The 16312-nt window shown below is 36.0% G+C and overlaps 1 protein-coding gene across 1 annotated transcript; it reads right to left on the reverse strand.

Annotated features, from left to right (window-relative positions):
* Positions 1-8914: 8914 nt before the first annotated feature.
* Positions 8915-9313, reverse strand: LOC131167498 (egg cell-secreted protein 1.1-like). The gene has a single exon (XM_058126300.1). It carries the CDS (start codon positions 9311-9313, stop codon positions 8915-8917), a length of 399 nt encoding a protein of 132 aa, XP_057982283.1.
* Positions 9314-16312: the final 6999 nt, after the last annotated feature.

Raw genomic sequence — 16312 nt, forward strand, 5'->3', positions numbered from 1 at the left:
GTGGAGGGCTCAGTTGTTGGCGCCTAATGTTGCGCAACACACGCTACCCTGGTACATAATCGAGGTAGACATGCACCAGGAGCACGAGGTAGTCTCGGTTATGTGCATTGATAGTATTTTGCATTCTTTGCAGATATCCCTACCCACCTTTTACATTTACCATATGTTTAAGTGCAGTTGGTATGGACGCCATACACTGATGACATTGTAGCCGACCTACCGACTAGCTATGCAGTTAGGTCAGACCTCTGGGTTGCCCGAGTGCCACTCATATGTTTTCATATTGTTGAGTGGCATCTCCCAAACTAAGTGATGCCCCAGTTTGGCTTTCGACAGGGCATCCCAGACCGCTTTTGTACTTCAGGGGTCGATGAACGTGGGGATGACCTACACGAGATTGTTGGTCACGGTCAGGGGAACACAGATTGGGCTGCCAAGCACGCGATGTACATGAGTATGTGGGGACATAGGCGGGAGTGCATCATAGAGGGAGTGCGGGCGGACGGCCCGATGGGTCTGGAGGATCCGTATTACACGTGGTACAGGTTAATCACACGTCGCTTCATAGATAGGACTGCGGCGGTCTACATGAGCCTCATACGCTTACTCAAACACATACCCAATTTGTTACCGTTTACATTAACAGTTCAATGTTGTAACCACTATTTTCGTATGCTGCAGGTTGATCTATTACACTAGGTCGACGTACTATCATCAGACCCCGCTGTGAGCGATTTAGCGAGAGCTGGTTTGGGCATTGTCTATGAGGACGGGCGACGGATCCCTACCCCACGCTAGCCCCAGGCACCACGAGGTGGTCGAGTAGCTCTAGTACAAGGTGGTTGAGCAGCTACCTCCAGCCGTCCATCGAGTCCGGCCTTCTCACCGCCTATTGTACATGAGGACTACGTATTCGGGCCATCCGCACCGTATGCCCCATCGACAGCCACTGATATTGCGGGACGCTCTAGTATACTGGCATATTATCGATTTGACTCTGCCGCTACCCCGTCGATGTCGTACCTACTAGATGACCCTCTTGATGCGGAGGAGGTGGACGCACCCTAGTTGCCACCTCGGACTCGTCCAGAGACTGTATACGATATTGCTTCCCGTCAGCTTCACCTAGAGATAGATTATCCAGTACCTATGGGCGAAGATGACAAACATGCAGCCCATCGACGTGACTGGATGCCAGACACAAACGAGCAGCTAGGTGAGGGCAGACGCAAACGGCAGCCACCCCGACACCGGAGACGACCTCCCCGCGGCACCGAGTAGGTGATATATGTATTTGTTCATTACTTCATTCTTTCATTTGTACATCAGATATATGTTTACAACTTCATTTGTACATAATGTATTTGTTCATTACTTCATTTTTACGTAATGTATTTATTCATTACTTCATTTGTACATAATGTATTTATTCATTACTTCATTTGTACGTAATGTATTTATTCATTACTTCATTTGTACATCATGTATTTGTTTAGAATATATCGTTTGTACATAATGTATTTGTTTAGAAAATAACATTTGTACATAATGTATTTGTTCTTAATTCTGAATCTATCAAGCACCCTTATGTAAAGTGCCAAGCATGTATCATTTAGTATAGTATTTTGATATGTTGAATGTATACGAATCTTGTGAATGTAACGTTGTGAACATACTGGTTCCATTAAAGTTGAAGAATGTTTTCTTTGCACAGGTGTGTGGATGGATATGCTCAATTTGTAAACAGGACTCTGCCGAAATTAGTATACATTTTTTATAGGTTGAATGTATACGAATCTTGTGAATGTAACGTTGTGAACATATTGGTTCCATTAAATTTGAAGAATGTTTTCTTTGCACAGGTGTGTGGATGGATGTGCTCAATTTGTAAACAGGACTCTGTCGAAATTAGTATACATTTTTTATAGGTTGAATGTATACGAATCTTGTGAATGTAACACTGTGAACATACTGGTTCCATTAAATTTGAAGAATGTTTTCTTTGTACATGTGCGTGGATGGATATGCTCAATTTGTAAACAGGACTCTGCCGAAATTAGTATACATTTTTTATAGGTTGAATGTATACGAATCTCATAAATCTAACGTTGTGAACATACTGGTATCACTTGTATTTGAAGAATGTTTTCTTTGCACAGGTGCGTGGATGGATATGCTCAATTTGTAAACAGGACTTTGCCGCAATTAGTATAGTGTTTTGATAGGTTGAATGTATACGAATATCGTGATGTAACGTTGTGAAATATAATTTAGTCTCTCTATTTATGCTTTTTAGGTTTTATTTCTACTTTTTATTTTCACAATTTTGAAAGTAACACCAAACTAGCCCTGAGGAAAAAGCAAAAAATTCAATTAGATGTAATTCAACTTGAATAGGGTGGAAATGTATACTCAGTAAAAGAGGTGTATGATATGATGATTTATCTTTAGAACTACCCAAAAAAGAAATAATCCTAAAAAGTGCATATCGAGCCATTTGTGTTTCGACAACATTTGGTTCGTGGCATCATTGTGTCCTTCCACTTTGTGATGCTTGAGAATTGTGTTACTCAAGATACAAAATTTTTATGAATATAAGAATTTTAATGTTTTCATCACAAACATATTGCTAATAGATTCTTTGGCATGGAGCATTAATCTTTTCTTGATAATAAGATTGATATGGAAAGGAGGGTATTTCTTATTTTTTGAAATATAATTTAAGATTTTTTGTCACTTCATTGTTAATTATTACCAAGTTGCGAATCTAGATATGAATGAACAGCTTCGATGAAAAATCTTTATTCTCGAGAATGGAATTCGAACCAAACGAGGGCAAACATTGGAATACTTCGGAATCTTTGAATGCACAAACCAAATACCAAGCAAAGTGACAATAGAACCAATCATAAAATCGGAAATCTAAAGACAATCCAAAATGTAGAAAGTTAAACTTGAGCAGGAAGGAAATAATAACCTGTGATTTGTAAAGGAGGAAGTTTTATCAACTCCAATCGATAATGAAGGCATATATGATGAAGAAATCAAAGTTAAAAAACATAAAATGCAGGACAGTGTTGTCCCAACTCTATATGCTAGAACATGTTAATAGCATAGAAGAAGGAAATAATTTACAAATCTCTAAATTTTGTAGGATTCATTTGCTTAAAGGGTTTTAATAGTCGGAAATGTAAAGACAATCCAAGGTTGGAAGAGAAACAAGCCTTCAATTTCCCATCTCAAAATTTCAATTTCAAATTAAAAATTCGAATGCAGCCTTCTTCTGAAGATAGGTGTGCAAGCCTAGTCTTCTTATTCGTCGTCTTGTCCGAAGTCAGAATAATCAGAGGCCTCATCACTCTCAGAATCACTAAGAACATACCTGGCCTGCGTGCGGGTACCACCAATCCTGATTGGTAATGTCGTCTGAAGGAGAAGCAGAATCAGAATCCAGCTTCTCTCCGCTACTCGCTGCCTTCTCTTCATTACCACCTACCCTACCGAACACTGAACTACTCTTCTTGTTAAATGGGGATGCTCTCATCTTCCTCACCTTCTTCTCTGGTGAAATCCCTAGATTCTCTACAGGCTTCAAAATGTCAGTTAGCAGCTTCTGGCCTACTAGCTGAGGTTGCTGCTTATTATCTTGTCCTCTCTTCTTTGATGCTGCTGCAGCTGCCGACTTGACATTTGTTGCTGCTTGTTTTCTGCTACCCCCATTCTTTCCCACTTATGGGGTAGCAACTACCACCTCCACCTTAAAATATTCATCGCTGAAATCATCGTTCTCATCTTCCCCATCAGATATCTCTGTTACAATTAATGGCTTTTTTTGTGCTGCAGCCCTTGATACTTTCTTCCTCGCTGGCACTTGGGGAATTTCATATTAATTCCCAACATCAAGAACAATAAGTTTTGAAATGAGTAGAAGACTCGATAAGTATAATTGTAGTAGTCATTGGAGGAGTAATGAAGAAAATGTTAAGATTTGAAGGTGATGGTCAAAATTCAAAATAAATGTCGCATATCACATTATTTCAATCCTAGGCAACTTATAAATTTAGTAATTATAAGCTATTAGGAGTTAATCGAACAAGCTATTTTCACCAAAACATACCATAGTAATTCTTTGGCATGGGGCATTAATCTTTTCTTGAAACAGGCCTTAAAATGGGGTTTCTAACCTCATGAGAAGGAATAAGCTGGATGTCATAGGCATTCTAGAAACTCAGATGTCTATTGAAAACCTAAATGAAATGATGAGAAAAAGATTCAGGAGTTGGAAGCAGATCAACAACTTCGATCTCCATAAGGTAGGGAGAATTCTTGTGATGTGGAACCCTCAGAAAGTTATTCTTCAGATGATTGACATAAACCCCCAAGTTATCCATTGTTGCATTGAATGTTTAGTAACTTCTAACAAATTCAATGTTAGCTCTGTGTATGGTTTCAATACAATCATGGCTAGTTGAGCTCTGTGGCATAGCATCTATCAGCTTAGTAAGCTCCCCTCCCCTTGGCTTCTACTGGGGGATTTCAACTGTGTCCTTTCAGCTGTTGAGAAGGAGAATGGTCGGCCTATATCTGATTATGATAGTAGAGATATGGATGATTGCTTCTTCAACTCTGGTCTATTTGATTTGAGATCATTAGGGTGTTTCCTTACTTGGACAAATGGTACGGTTTGGAGCAAATTGGATAGGGTGATTCCTAATCAAAGATGGATTCTGGAGGATCTAAGGGCTAAGGTTGAATTCCTTTTCCCTAGAATTCTCTCTGATCACTTGGTGTGCCTCATTTCCCTATTTGAAGAGGGGTGTCTGGGAAGGCGATCTTTAAAATTTTTCAACATGTGGACTCTAAACCATAATTTTCTGGACATTATCAAACAAGGTTGGGATGCGCAGGTCTAGGGCTTTGAGCAATTCAAATTGGTGAGAAGACTTCAGGGTCTGAAAAGACCTCTAAAAACTCTTAATGCATCCCATTTCTCCCACATTTCGGCTAGAGCAGAGAAGGCTGGCAATGATATGATCGAGCTACAATAGAAACTGCACGACAATCCCTCGGATGGTGACCTGCAACTACTTTTGAATGAAAAAAAATTAGAAACTGTTAGACTTGCATCGACTAACAGATTGTTCGTCACTCAGATCGCCAAATGTAGATACTTAAAGAAAAGTGACAAAGGCACTGCTTTCTTCCATGGCCTAATGAGAAGTCGAACGAATATAAATTACATCTCAGCAGTTACAAAATTAAATGGGGACCAGACCAGTTCCCAAGCTCAGGTAGCTGAGGAGTTCTTGAATTTTTACAACCAACTACTGGGAAAGGAGAGGGACTGTGAAATGATAGATAGGAAAGGAGAGGGACTGTGAAATGATAGGTGGTTTGGGGGTACTGGATCTGAAAGTCTGGAATCTTTCCTTGCTCACAAAAACCCTCTGGAATATCCAATCTAAAAAAGACTCTCCCTGGTCCAAATGGGTCAATCAAATCTACCTGAAAGGTTCAAGTCTTTGGGAGGCCAAGATAAAAAATGATGACTCCCCACTATACAAAAAGCTCATTGGAATTACGAACTAGATTATGTCAAGATGTGCCAACCACCTGGATGCAGTGCTTCAACTTTTAAGGAATGGGAACTCGACCATTCTAGCTCTTCCATTTGCTATAACTTCTGGAGAACTAAAGGAACTACAGTTCCTTGGTCCATAGTGGTTTGGAAGAGTGGAAGTGCCCCTATACATGCTTCTCTTGGGCTGGGAATTATAAGGAAACTACCTACTTGTGATAGACTTATTAGTTTTAAAGGAGACATGTATTGTTCCTTTTGGTTGGTAAGAGAGTTGGTTTGACCTCTACTGTTTATCTCATATGGAATGCCAGAAATAGGAAAAGGTTTGAAGGAAAATCCATATCCCTAATGGAGCTGATTGTGACCGTTCAGAAATATATATACACAGTGGTATATGACAAATTTGGGCTACACACAGATGGCTAGCATTGTATGAGTTTTGAATTGTAGTAATAGGCCAAAAGGCCCCTAGATTGCTCAAGCTCTCTTAAGATCCTGAGTGTTGACCTATTGCTTGTAATTTTGATGGGGCTCATTTTCCCCCTATATCTGAGTATGCCTAGTGTTCCATATAAATACTCATTTTGATCAATACATTTACTCTTCGATCAAAAAAACAGTATGATAAATTGATGGATCATCGACTTTCTTTGTGCTAGAGATAACGGCAATAAATTGAACATGTTATATTTAAATATTTCCTACTCAATAATAAAATATATAAAGATTTCCCTATTTAATTAAATATAATTAGTGTATATTTATAGTGTATGACTGTTATATTACACTTTTAACTAAATTACAAATTGTAAATTAAGCAAATCTCGCTACTCCGAGTAGCGAGATTTAAACGCCAGGCCTATTCTCGCAGAGACACGTGGCAGCCAAATCTCGCTACTCCAAGTAGCGAGATTTGCTTAATGTCAACACGTGGCAAATCTCGCTACTCGTAGTAGCAAGATTTAAACGCCAAGCCTATTCTCGCAGAGACGCGTGGTAGCCAAATCTCGCTTAATGTCAACACGTGGCAAATCTGGCTACTTTGAGTAGCAAGATTACGTTAGAGTCATTCTGAAAAATATTTCCCCGAAAGATGTATTATTTAATATATTTAAAAAAAAAGATAATCCAGGAAAAAACTCGGAAGAATTGCATGGACTTCGAAGAAACTCGGAGTTCGCCTCTTCAAATGCTTTCCGACACTTCACAGTTTCAGTTTTAAATTATTATTATTATTATTATTATTATTATTATTATTATTATTATTATTATTCCTTCTTTATATAATCCGTCTTCATAAATTAATTAACTTTTTTTTCAATTTATTTCTTAATTTTTGTTTTGTTGTTGTTGTTGTTTATTGAGCTATGCAGCAACAATCTTAAAAATAATTATGGTTAATTCAATCAAATCAATATGTTTGTAATTATTTTAAATGCATATGATATTAATACATATTATACATGTTGATATTAAAAATTATCGTATTATTTGATCTGTTTCGGAAACTAACAAGAAGGAACAAAAAAATAAATTGCTTAAGAACTAATAACTTTCGTGGAACCTCCGATGCTTAAGGTGTAAGGGAGCTTGAGAAGGTACGAAAAATGAACAAGTGAAGAGAAAAAGTTTGGTTTTATTAATTAAGAATTTCCATCATATATCTTTCTTTTAGAATACAATACTAGTTACACATCCCCTTTATCATCCAAAATTTTCTTAACGTTCCTTATTTTTTGTCGAGGGGCATTACATGCGGCCTCTTCATGTCACATGGCTTTCTCGAATGGATGACGAATAATTGCATTTATTCGAGTGAGAGACCTCCTTAGCACGTAGGGTTCCCCAACTTGTCCTTGGGAGATACTCCTAGTCATATAGTTCAGCATCGCTAAATTTAATTAGCCATCCCTTTATAGAAATACACATACCCACGTGAGTGAGTGTCACTTAATATGAACTACTCTAATTTGACATCCAGTACCTCGAACAATAAAGCTTTAATATATTGTATATTTTTAGCATGAAAAATATTTTAGTTATTTAAAATTTATAGCTTGTTTTGGTAGAATGTTCAATATTAGCCAAAAATATTGGTTCTTGAATCTCCCATTACGCGTTATGAAGGCAATTAAAAAATTTAGAAAGGTAAGCACAAGTCTTACAGTCTTTTAGGATCAATTATTTTATTAGAGAAAAATAAAATAAAATAATTTCATTGTGCTTTCTCACATGAAATACTATTAAAAATATTTTTTTATAATTTAAATAATATTAAAAAAAATACTAAAATCAACTCATAAGCAAACATCAAAAGTGAATTAATTCATAATTTCAATTCTTTAATATTTTCATAGTTTCAAATAGACTTGTAAAGAACAGATATTCAATATAATATTTAAAATTCACTAATTGCAAAAATAAATAAATATGCGAAGAAATTAATTGACATTTGATTTTTCTTATTAAATAAAATTTTAATTTATACATTATTAGTAGTTGTTTTTTCTTAATTTTTAATCAAGCTATTAGAAGTTTTATTTTTAATAATATTTAATATAGCGAAAACACAACAAAAAATAGATTTTCTTTTTCCGTTATTATTTTCTAGAAGGTTGATCCAATCATTACTTCTCCAGTTCTCCGTAACTTTTTTAAAATCCAAGCACCCTAAAATCATAATGCCTTTAACAATGAAATCCACTAAAGGCCTTGAGTAAGACTATCACAATCTTTTTTTTTTCATGGCTAATGTTTATTGAGTGTTAGAAATTCGACATGATTAGATTGTCTAACCTAATAAATTAAAAATTAAAATATATGTAAGGGAAATTAAAATATATGTAAGGGGAAAATTATTAAGCACTAAATTCAATCATGAGCATAAATGATGAATTTAAAAAGAGGCTTTATCCTTCTACATGCCAGCGAAATAGTAATGATCAAATTTTAGTATAAAAAGAATCCTAAAACTTACAATGTTGAGTGTTGTCGAGGCTCAACGTCAGTCATTAAGTATGAATAATTATTGGATTAGCCTGATTAAGCATGTCATATTTTTGACAATAAATATATTCTTTGAATTTTAGTTGATTTTCAATTAGTAATTATCAATTTAGAGAAATTATAATGTTGGGTCATATAATCAAATTATATTTTAGACAATTAATCATATTATTGAATTTTAAATGATCTCCTTAAGCCAAAATTTCCTAAAGTTACTTGAAATCTAAGGTTATTTAGTTTGCAAAAAATAGTTATTTTTTAGAACAAGGTGTAATATAATGTGAAATATTTTAAAATACATAGAATATTTATTCCTTATATACTATTTTAAGGAATGTTGGCTGTAGTCGTGGAGGATGTCTCCCTCTCAGGCGGCGGGCGGAGATGGTCGTCGTCTTCTTCCTCAGCGTCGCAGTAGTCGTGGAGGATGTCTTCCTCTTTGGCGGTGAAGCCGAGGGAATCGAGCATGGAGGGCCTGCAGCGGTGCTCGATGGTGTGCACGACGCGGCAGCAGTCGGCTCTGAGGAAGGTCTCACCGTTGAGGAAGAAGGTGATGACTTCCCCCGTGCACGACTGCAGCTCGAACAGCGAGTCCCAGCAGTTGTTGCTCTCTGACGACTTGTCTGCTTGCAGTCGGGCGGCGAACGGCCACAGTGCCGCGGCCGACGAGGTGACGATGGCGCAAGCCGAGACAGCTGCGGCGAGGAATCTGATGAGGAAAGCCATAGTTGAGTGAAGGGAGGAAAACGGGGTGTGGTTTATATGGTAGTAGTAACGAAGATGAAGAGTTGAGTTTAAATCAATGGAGGAATTGTAAGAGATCAACGGATATAATGAATGGATTGAACCTAAATCGATCTGATAACCAAAAAAATTAAAAATTTCGAACCGCAATTGGACAAAAAAATTTTGGTTCGGTTTGGTTCATTTTTTTTTATTCGGTTTGGTTTGATTTTTATTTTTATTTTGCCCATACCTACTTATTTTAACCTTCAATAAGTTCCCATATAATGAAATTTTGGGTCCATTCTTCACTGGATCGACGATCTGAAGCCGTCACACTACTCTTAGGAAGTTATCTTCAAGTCTGTTAGAGTAGGTCGTTGGTCGGGTTAACTTGGAATCCATCCTATGTGTTAAGGTAAAGTTTTATGTTGAGTATTTGACTTTTCTACAATTGTAGAAAATGTCGCATTTGAAAAAATACTGAAGTTTTGTTCGGGACAATGTTGTTTTCAGGGTGTTGAATGGGAAACCCTGCGGGTGCAGGACTAATTATTCTATGGGCATTTTAGTAGTCAGGTAAGGGAGTAAACTAAAACAGTAATTTTTCATGAAAATTATTATTATTTAATAGCAGATTAATTTTTAGGAAGCATGTATTATGTATGAGTATATTTGGGAAAATACTGTTGTTACACAGGAATATGTTTTTAGTGTAAAAATGTCAGGAAATGTGATTTCAGAACAGAATTCATGATTTTATTCAGTTTGTGTGGCATGAATATTATTTCAAGTATATTGTATTATGTTAAGTCAAATTTACAGGAAATGCATGTTTACAATTATTTTCAGGAATAACATGATAATATAGGAAATTATGATTTCAAAATATACGATAAACAGTACATATGCTCAGTTCAGTATTTATGATATGTTTGGCTCAAGGCTGTGATTGATAGCCAGCGCAAGGCCGCAATTATGTATGTTATCTGGCGCAAGGCCGCAGTTACGTATATTATCCGGCGCAAGGCCGTGATTATTTATGTTATGACAAAATTTAGAAAATGTTATCAGTCTATTTATGTTAAAATAGTATATGATTATGTACTATATGTTATTAGAACTCGGATGATAATTCAAATCAGTTTTTAGGAGCACAGTACCATAACTATACAGTTCAGACTTGTGCTAACTACCCCTGCCAGTAGAGGGGGTGAGAGATGGATAGTTGATGTGACTTTCAATGTAGAGTTGTAGACGTCCACCTGACAGTCCGGCTCATCGTACTTATAAACATTTTTGACTTTGCAGTGGTCGGCCAGCCATTGTCGGATCCCACCTTCGGGCTGCACAACCCATCATGGGGGGTAATACATGACACTAGCTAAATATTCGTCCTGGGTAAATTTCAGCACTACTAGTTATATCAGATGATTTGATGAACATTAAGATACAGTACGACTTAGTGTAACTATGAAATTGTATTTTTATTCAATTATAATATTGACAATGTTTTCAAGTATGTAATATAAACTGTATATTTATTATAACGCGCAAATATTCATGTTGTCACTTGTATTTAGTTTATTTCCCTTACTAAGAGGTGTCTCACCCCAGCTTAAACTATTTCAGGAGACTCAGACAGACAGGCAGAACGAGCTTCGTACTATTAAAGGCAGATTTTACTACCCCGTTAGGAGGGTGAGTTTTTGAACTAGGGTGAATAGGTTTTTGATGTAAGATCCTAGTTTTATCTTTTGGTATTTTTGAAAAAAAAAATGAATGTAAGTATCTCTAGTATTGTATTCTATGGTTGGGTGCATGAAATTTATATTTTCTTCTGTTTAGGTGTCCGCTATGTATGACAGGTGTGTCCCCGTTACCCACAGGTTCGGGATAACTTTGCTATATCATTAGTTATTGGTATCAGGGCATTTAATGTGGTTGATTATGTAGTAAATTAAGCAAGTCGTTACAGTATATTTTAAGCTTCTAGCTATATCATATAAAATATGCACATACATTAATTCTAAATACTCATTCCCATAACAATCTTGAACTTGACGCTTGCATCTTCATTCTTCTACTCTTTTAGTTCCATAGATTGTGCCAGGTAATATATATATGCTTTAATTCTCATGACTTCATCACCTTCCGTGCATACTAAGTAATGTTTCTGCTCACATTCTCAATGCACAGATCAAATACCAAGTGCTTTGTCATTATCAAAACAGGATTTGTACCGATCTGCTTATCTTATCATATAATAAAACATACTTAATAACATAGTCAACTCGAACTCATGGGTAACGGGGACACCTTTGACATTCACAGCGGAAACCTAAGCAACAGTAAATATAATTCACATTTTCATAACCATAAAATATAAATACTAGAGTTAACTACATTCCCAAATATCTGTGTTTATGTACAAACTCCAAAAATACAACATACATATAAACATATCTAGGAACCCACAACACACATCTACTGTCCCTAGATCAAAATTTACCCTCCTAGCGGGGTAGTATTACTAACTCAACGGCGGTCACGTTCCACCAGTCTTTCTAGGTTTCCCGAAAATCATATAATGTTTGGGGGTGAGACACTTCTCAGTAAGGAAAAATAAACTAAATACAGTCTATGTGACAAATATGAACATTTAATGCAATTATACATATACAATACATTTCATATATCTGTAAACATTCATCATAACATACTGAATAATCATATATTTTCTAATAAATCATACCGTTCATAAAATATCTGTTATAACTGATAATACTGAAAACATACCCATGATGAATAGTTAGCTGATGTCATGTATTACCCCCCATGACGGGTTGTGCAGCCCGAATGTGGGACCCGACAATGACTGGTCGACCACTATCAAGTCAAAAATGTCTGTAAGTACAATGGGCCCGTCACACCCTGGTCCGGACTGCCAGGTGGATGTTTACAACTCTACATTGAAAGTCACATCGACTATCCATCTCTCACCCCCTTGTGGGGTGGTTAGCACAAGTTTGAACATAGATATATGATCTATATAGTTTCGGTACCGTGCTCTTGAAACTGAACTAAACTAACATCCGGGTTCTGATAACATATAGTACATGATAATATAACATTTAACATAAATGGATTAATAGCATTTCTATTCATTCATAAATATGACCTTGCGCCGAACATTTCTTAAATCTGAACATTTCATAAACAAGGCCTTGCGTCGGAAACATATAACATACACGGCCTTGCGCCAGCTATCAATCACGGTCTTGCACCGAATATCTCATACATATCATTCTGAATAAATAAATCATTTATCATGTACTTCAAAATCATAACATACTATATTATTTCATAATTCCTGAAAACATGCTTTACTCGTAAAATTCTCATAACATAATACTTATCACGTAAAATAATGTTCATGTCACACAATGCTAAGTAAAATCATACTTTTTATTCTAAAATTACATTTCCTGTAATACAACAGTATCTTTCCAAATATGCATTTTCTCAATAATATTCAAATATAATACATGTTTCCCTGAAAATTAATTTACTGATAAATAATAATAATAATAATAATAATAATAATAATAATAATAATAATAATACGCATGAAAAATAACTGTTTTAGTTTATTCCCTTACCTGACACTGAAAAGAAACCCCCTAAAATACCAGTCCTGCACTCGCAGGGTTTCCCGTTCAACTCCCTAAAAATAATAACTCTTAGAACTAAATTTTGGTATTTTTCCGTGAATATCATTTCCTATAACTATAAAAAGACTCAATTTGACATAAAAAGTCTTATCTCAACTCAGGGGTGAATTTTAACTTGCTTCTACCAACGATCCGCTCCGACATATTTGAAGAAAACTTCCCCAGAAGCGTCGTGGTGACCTTAGATCATCGATCCAGCAAACGATGAAGCCGAAATCAAAGAGAGAGGAGAGAGAAACCATAGGGAGGAGAGAGAGAGAGTGAATTTCCTGGTTTTTTTGTGTTTAAAATTGAGTTTCACACTATTTATACTAGGGGCTTCGTCAACGAGCCACGTCACCTCGTCAACGAACTCTCTCCTTCGTCAACGAAATTCAGAGTCGCCCAAAAATCCTCTCGGTATCTTCTCGTCGACGAAATTCACCTTCATCGACGAGCTCATAATGCAATGTCGTCAACGAACGCGAAGCCTGCTGTACCCCCTTTCCCCTATTTCCATTTTCTCACTCTCTTAATTATTATTTAAATACCATTATTCTTTAGGTAATTACATTCTCCAAACCAAACCATTTCCATGCTTTTCTCTTCCTTTCTCTTCTCTTTTCTTTTATCTTTCTTTTCTAGGTTCGGGTTCCTACGCCAACTCTGATACCATGTTATATTAACACTTTACTAAAAAGTTTAACCTGTTAGGTTGTGGGCCAACAATGTATATCAAGTTTTAAAAGATGAAAAGTGAGTTTGAATTTAATGGAGGAATTGCTGGAGATCAATGGATGTAATGATCCCCGTAAGTACAATAATTTTTTTTCTCTAAAAAGTAAAGTGGGGAGTTGAAAATTTTATGAAATGTGAAGAAATTCATTGACATTTGATTTTTTTTTTTTTTAGTAAGCAAATTATCAACTCTACACATCATTAGTACTTTTTTTTAGAAGTGGCAAAACAGGTTAGAACCCAACAAGTGACCCGTGATCCGTCCGTTTAAATCGGATTTTGATTTAGCATAAGGTAATTCATTTATAAATGGATCAACCCAAACTTGACTTGTTTAATAAACGGGTTAGGCGAGTCAAGGTTGGGTGCCCACCAGGTGACTTATTTAATTTTATATACATTACATTAAAAAAATATTAATTAAAGAGATGTATTATTTTTTACATTTTATGTTTTTTTGTTAAGATATTAATAAATGAAATAAAAAGTGCCATTTTTTTTAAAATATACGTTACTTTATATGAAATAATTTAAAAAATTAAAATAAATAAAATATATTTTTGAACAAGTTCTTAACGAGTATCCATTTATAACTCATTTATTAAATCAGCTGGTTTGAGTTTATATAAATTAGTCACTCTACTCACTCACTCGCTAGTAAATGGGTCAACCCAAACTTGAACCCGTTTACGACTTGCCCAAGCCTAATCTGCTAACCCGTTATATCACTCCTACTTTTTTTAGTTGTTAATCAAGTTATTATATATAAGTTTTTATTTTTTTAATTGTATCTAATATAAAAAAAATATAATGAAAAATTAATTTTAAAATTTTTTAAATGATGCCTAAAGGTCGAACCAATCATTTAGATCAAAATTCAGTCACCCCTAAAACCGTAAGTTATGCAAGATAAGTTTTAAAAAAGGTTTTGAATTGAATTTTCTCAATCCCGCCTAGAGGTTATTTGGTGTTTAAAATTTAATATAATTAGATTGGCTAATCTAATATTTTTATTTTTATTGACGATTTGTATATTGTATGTTTGATTAAATTTAGTCATATGCTTAACTTGAAAACCTAAATTTTAAAAATGTAATTTCATATTTAATGCAGATAAATTTGTAAAAAAAAAAGGGGGGGGGGGGGGGGGTTTAAATTTTAAGCAGGTCTGCCCAACTGGGCGTTTATTTTATTATAAAAGTTATTTGTAATCCATCAAAAAGTGGAAAATGAAAAAAAAAAATTCATGGGTGGGCATCTTGGACAAAATCCCCGGCGTTTTCCGCGCCGGAAAGAGGCTGCGGCGGGCGACCGTCGTCTTTTTCTTCCTCGGCGTCGCAGTGGCCGCGGGGATGTTTCCCTCTTCGGCAGTGAAGCCGAGGGAGCCGAGCATGGAGGGCTAGCAGCGGTGCTCGACGGTGTGGACGGCGCGGCAACAGTCGACGCCGTGGAAGGTCTCGCCGTTGAGGAAGAAGGTGATGACTTCCCCCGTGCATGACTGCATCTCGAACAGCGAGTCCCAGCAGTCGTTGCTCGCCGACGAGTTGTCCGCCTGCAGCCGGGCGGCGAGCGACCTCGCCGCCGCGGTCAGCGTGGCGGCGATGGCGCAAACTAGGACAGCTGCAGCGAGGGATTTGATGAGGAAAGCCATCGTTAATTGATTGAAGGGAGGAAAAGGGGTTTGGTTTATATAAAGAAGTTGCGAGGAAGATGAAGAGTGAGTTTATTAATGGAGGAATTGCAAGAGAACGATGGATGTAATGATCCCACAAGTACAATTTTTTTTTTTAAATACTGAGGTTGGAAGTTGAAAAAAAGGAAATGGGAAGAAGTTAATCCATTAACTTTTGATTCTTTTAATAAACAAAGTTTTAATTTTACATGTTGCTAGACTGCTAGTAGTTTTTTTTTCTTAATTTTTAATTATGTTATTATAAGTTTTTATTTTTAAATGTACTCAGTATAGAGAAAATGTAATGAAAATTAATATTTTATTTATTTTTATTTTTTCAAATAGGGCCTAAAAATCTACGTGTTTGTGTGCCAGTATTTTAAATACTATACATATAACAAATTAGTCTTATATTAATTAATATCATATATATAAAAAGAGAGTGACTCTTTGAAAGTCTTTTCACTCTTTCCATGTTTGCTCAAAGTCCTCTCTATGCTTTTTAGCCACCTGTGTGTCAATCCTAACCTCCTTCAAATTTGAAACCCTGCTCCTATTTATAGTGCAGCTAGTATATATAGGAGCTAGCTCCATGGGAAATGCAGAATGTGGCTGGCCATAGAACCAGTCATATGGGAAAATGGTGCATAGGTAAGGGGAAGGGGAAGGGGAAGGGGAAGGCGTGCATGCCATGGTTACTTCTAGGGAACAAGAATCAAAACGAGAGATCTGACTAGGCGAAAAGCTTCGGTGACACCCCCAATTAAACGACAAAAAAGAACAAAATTAAAACTCACAAATTTTACTATATAATGATCGTACAAAATATGATTTTTACAGAACTTAAAAGGTTTATTGTTGTTGTCATCGTAGTGCTAT

This window comes from Malania oleifera, chromosome 11 (genome assembly GCF_029873635.1).
Source record: "Malania oleifera isolate guangnan ecotype guangnan chromosome 11, ASM2987363v1, whole genome shotgun sequence".
NCBI lineage: Eukaryota > Viridiplantae > Streptophyta > Magnoliopsida > Santalales > Ximeniaceae > Malania > Malania oleifera.

What these genes read in the sequence shown, in the direction of transcription:
- LOC131167498 (XM_058126300.1), bottom strand. Translation starts at nt 9,313, where the DNA reads ATGGCTTTCCTCATCAGATTCCTCGCCGCAGCTGTCTCGGCTTGCGCC.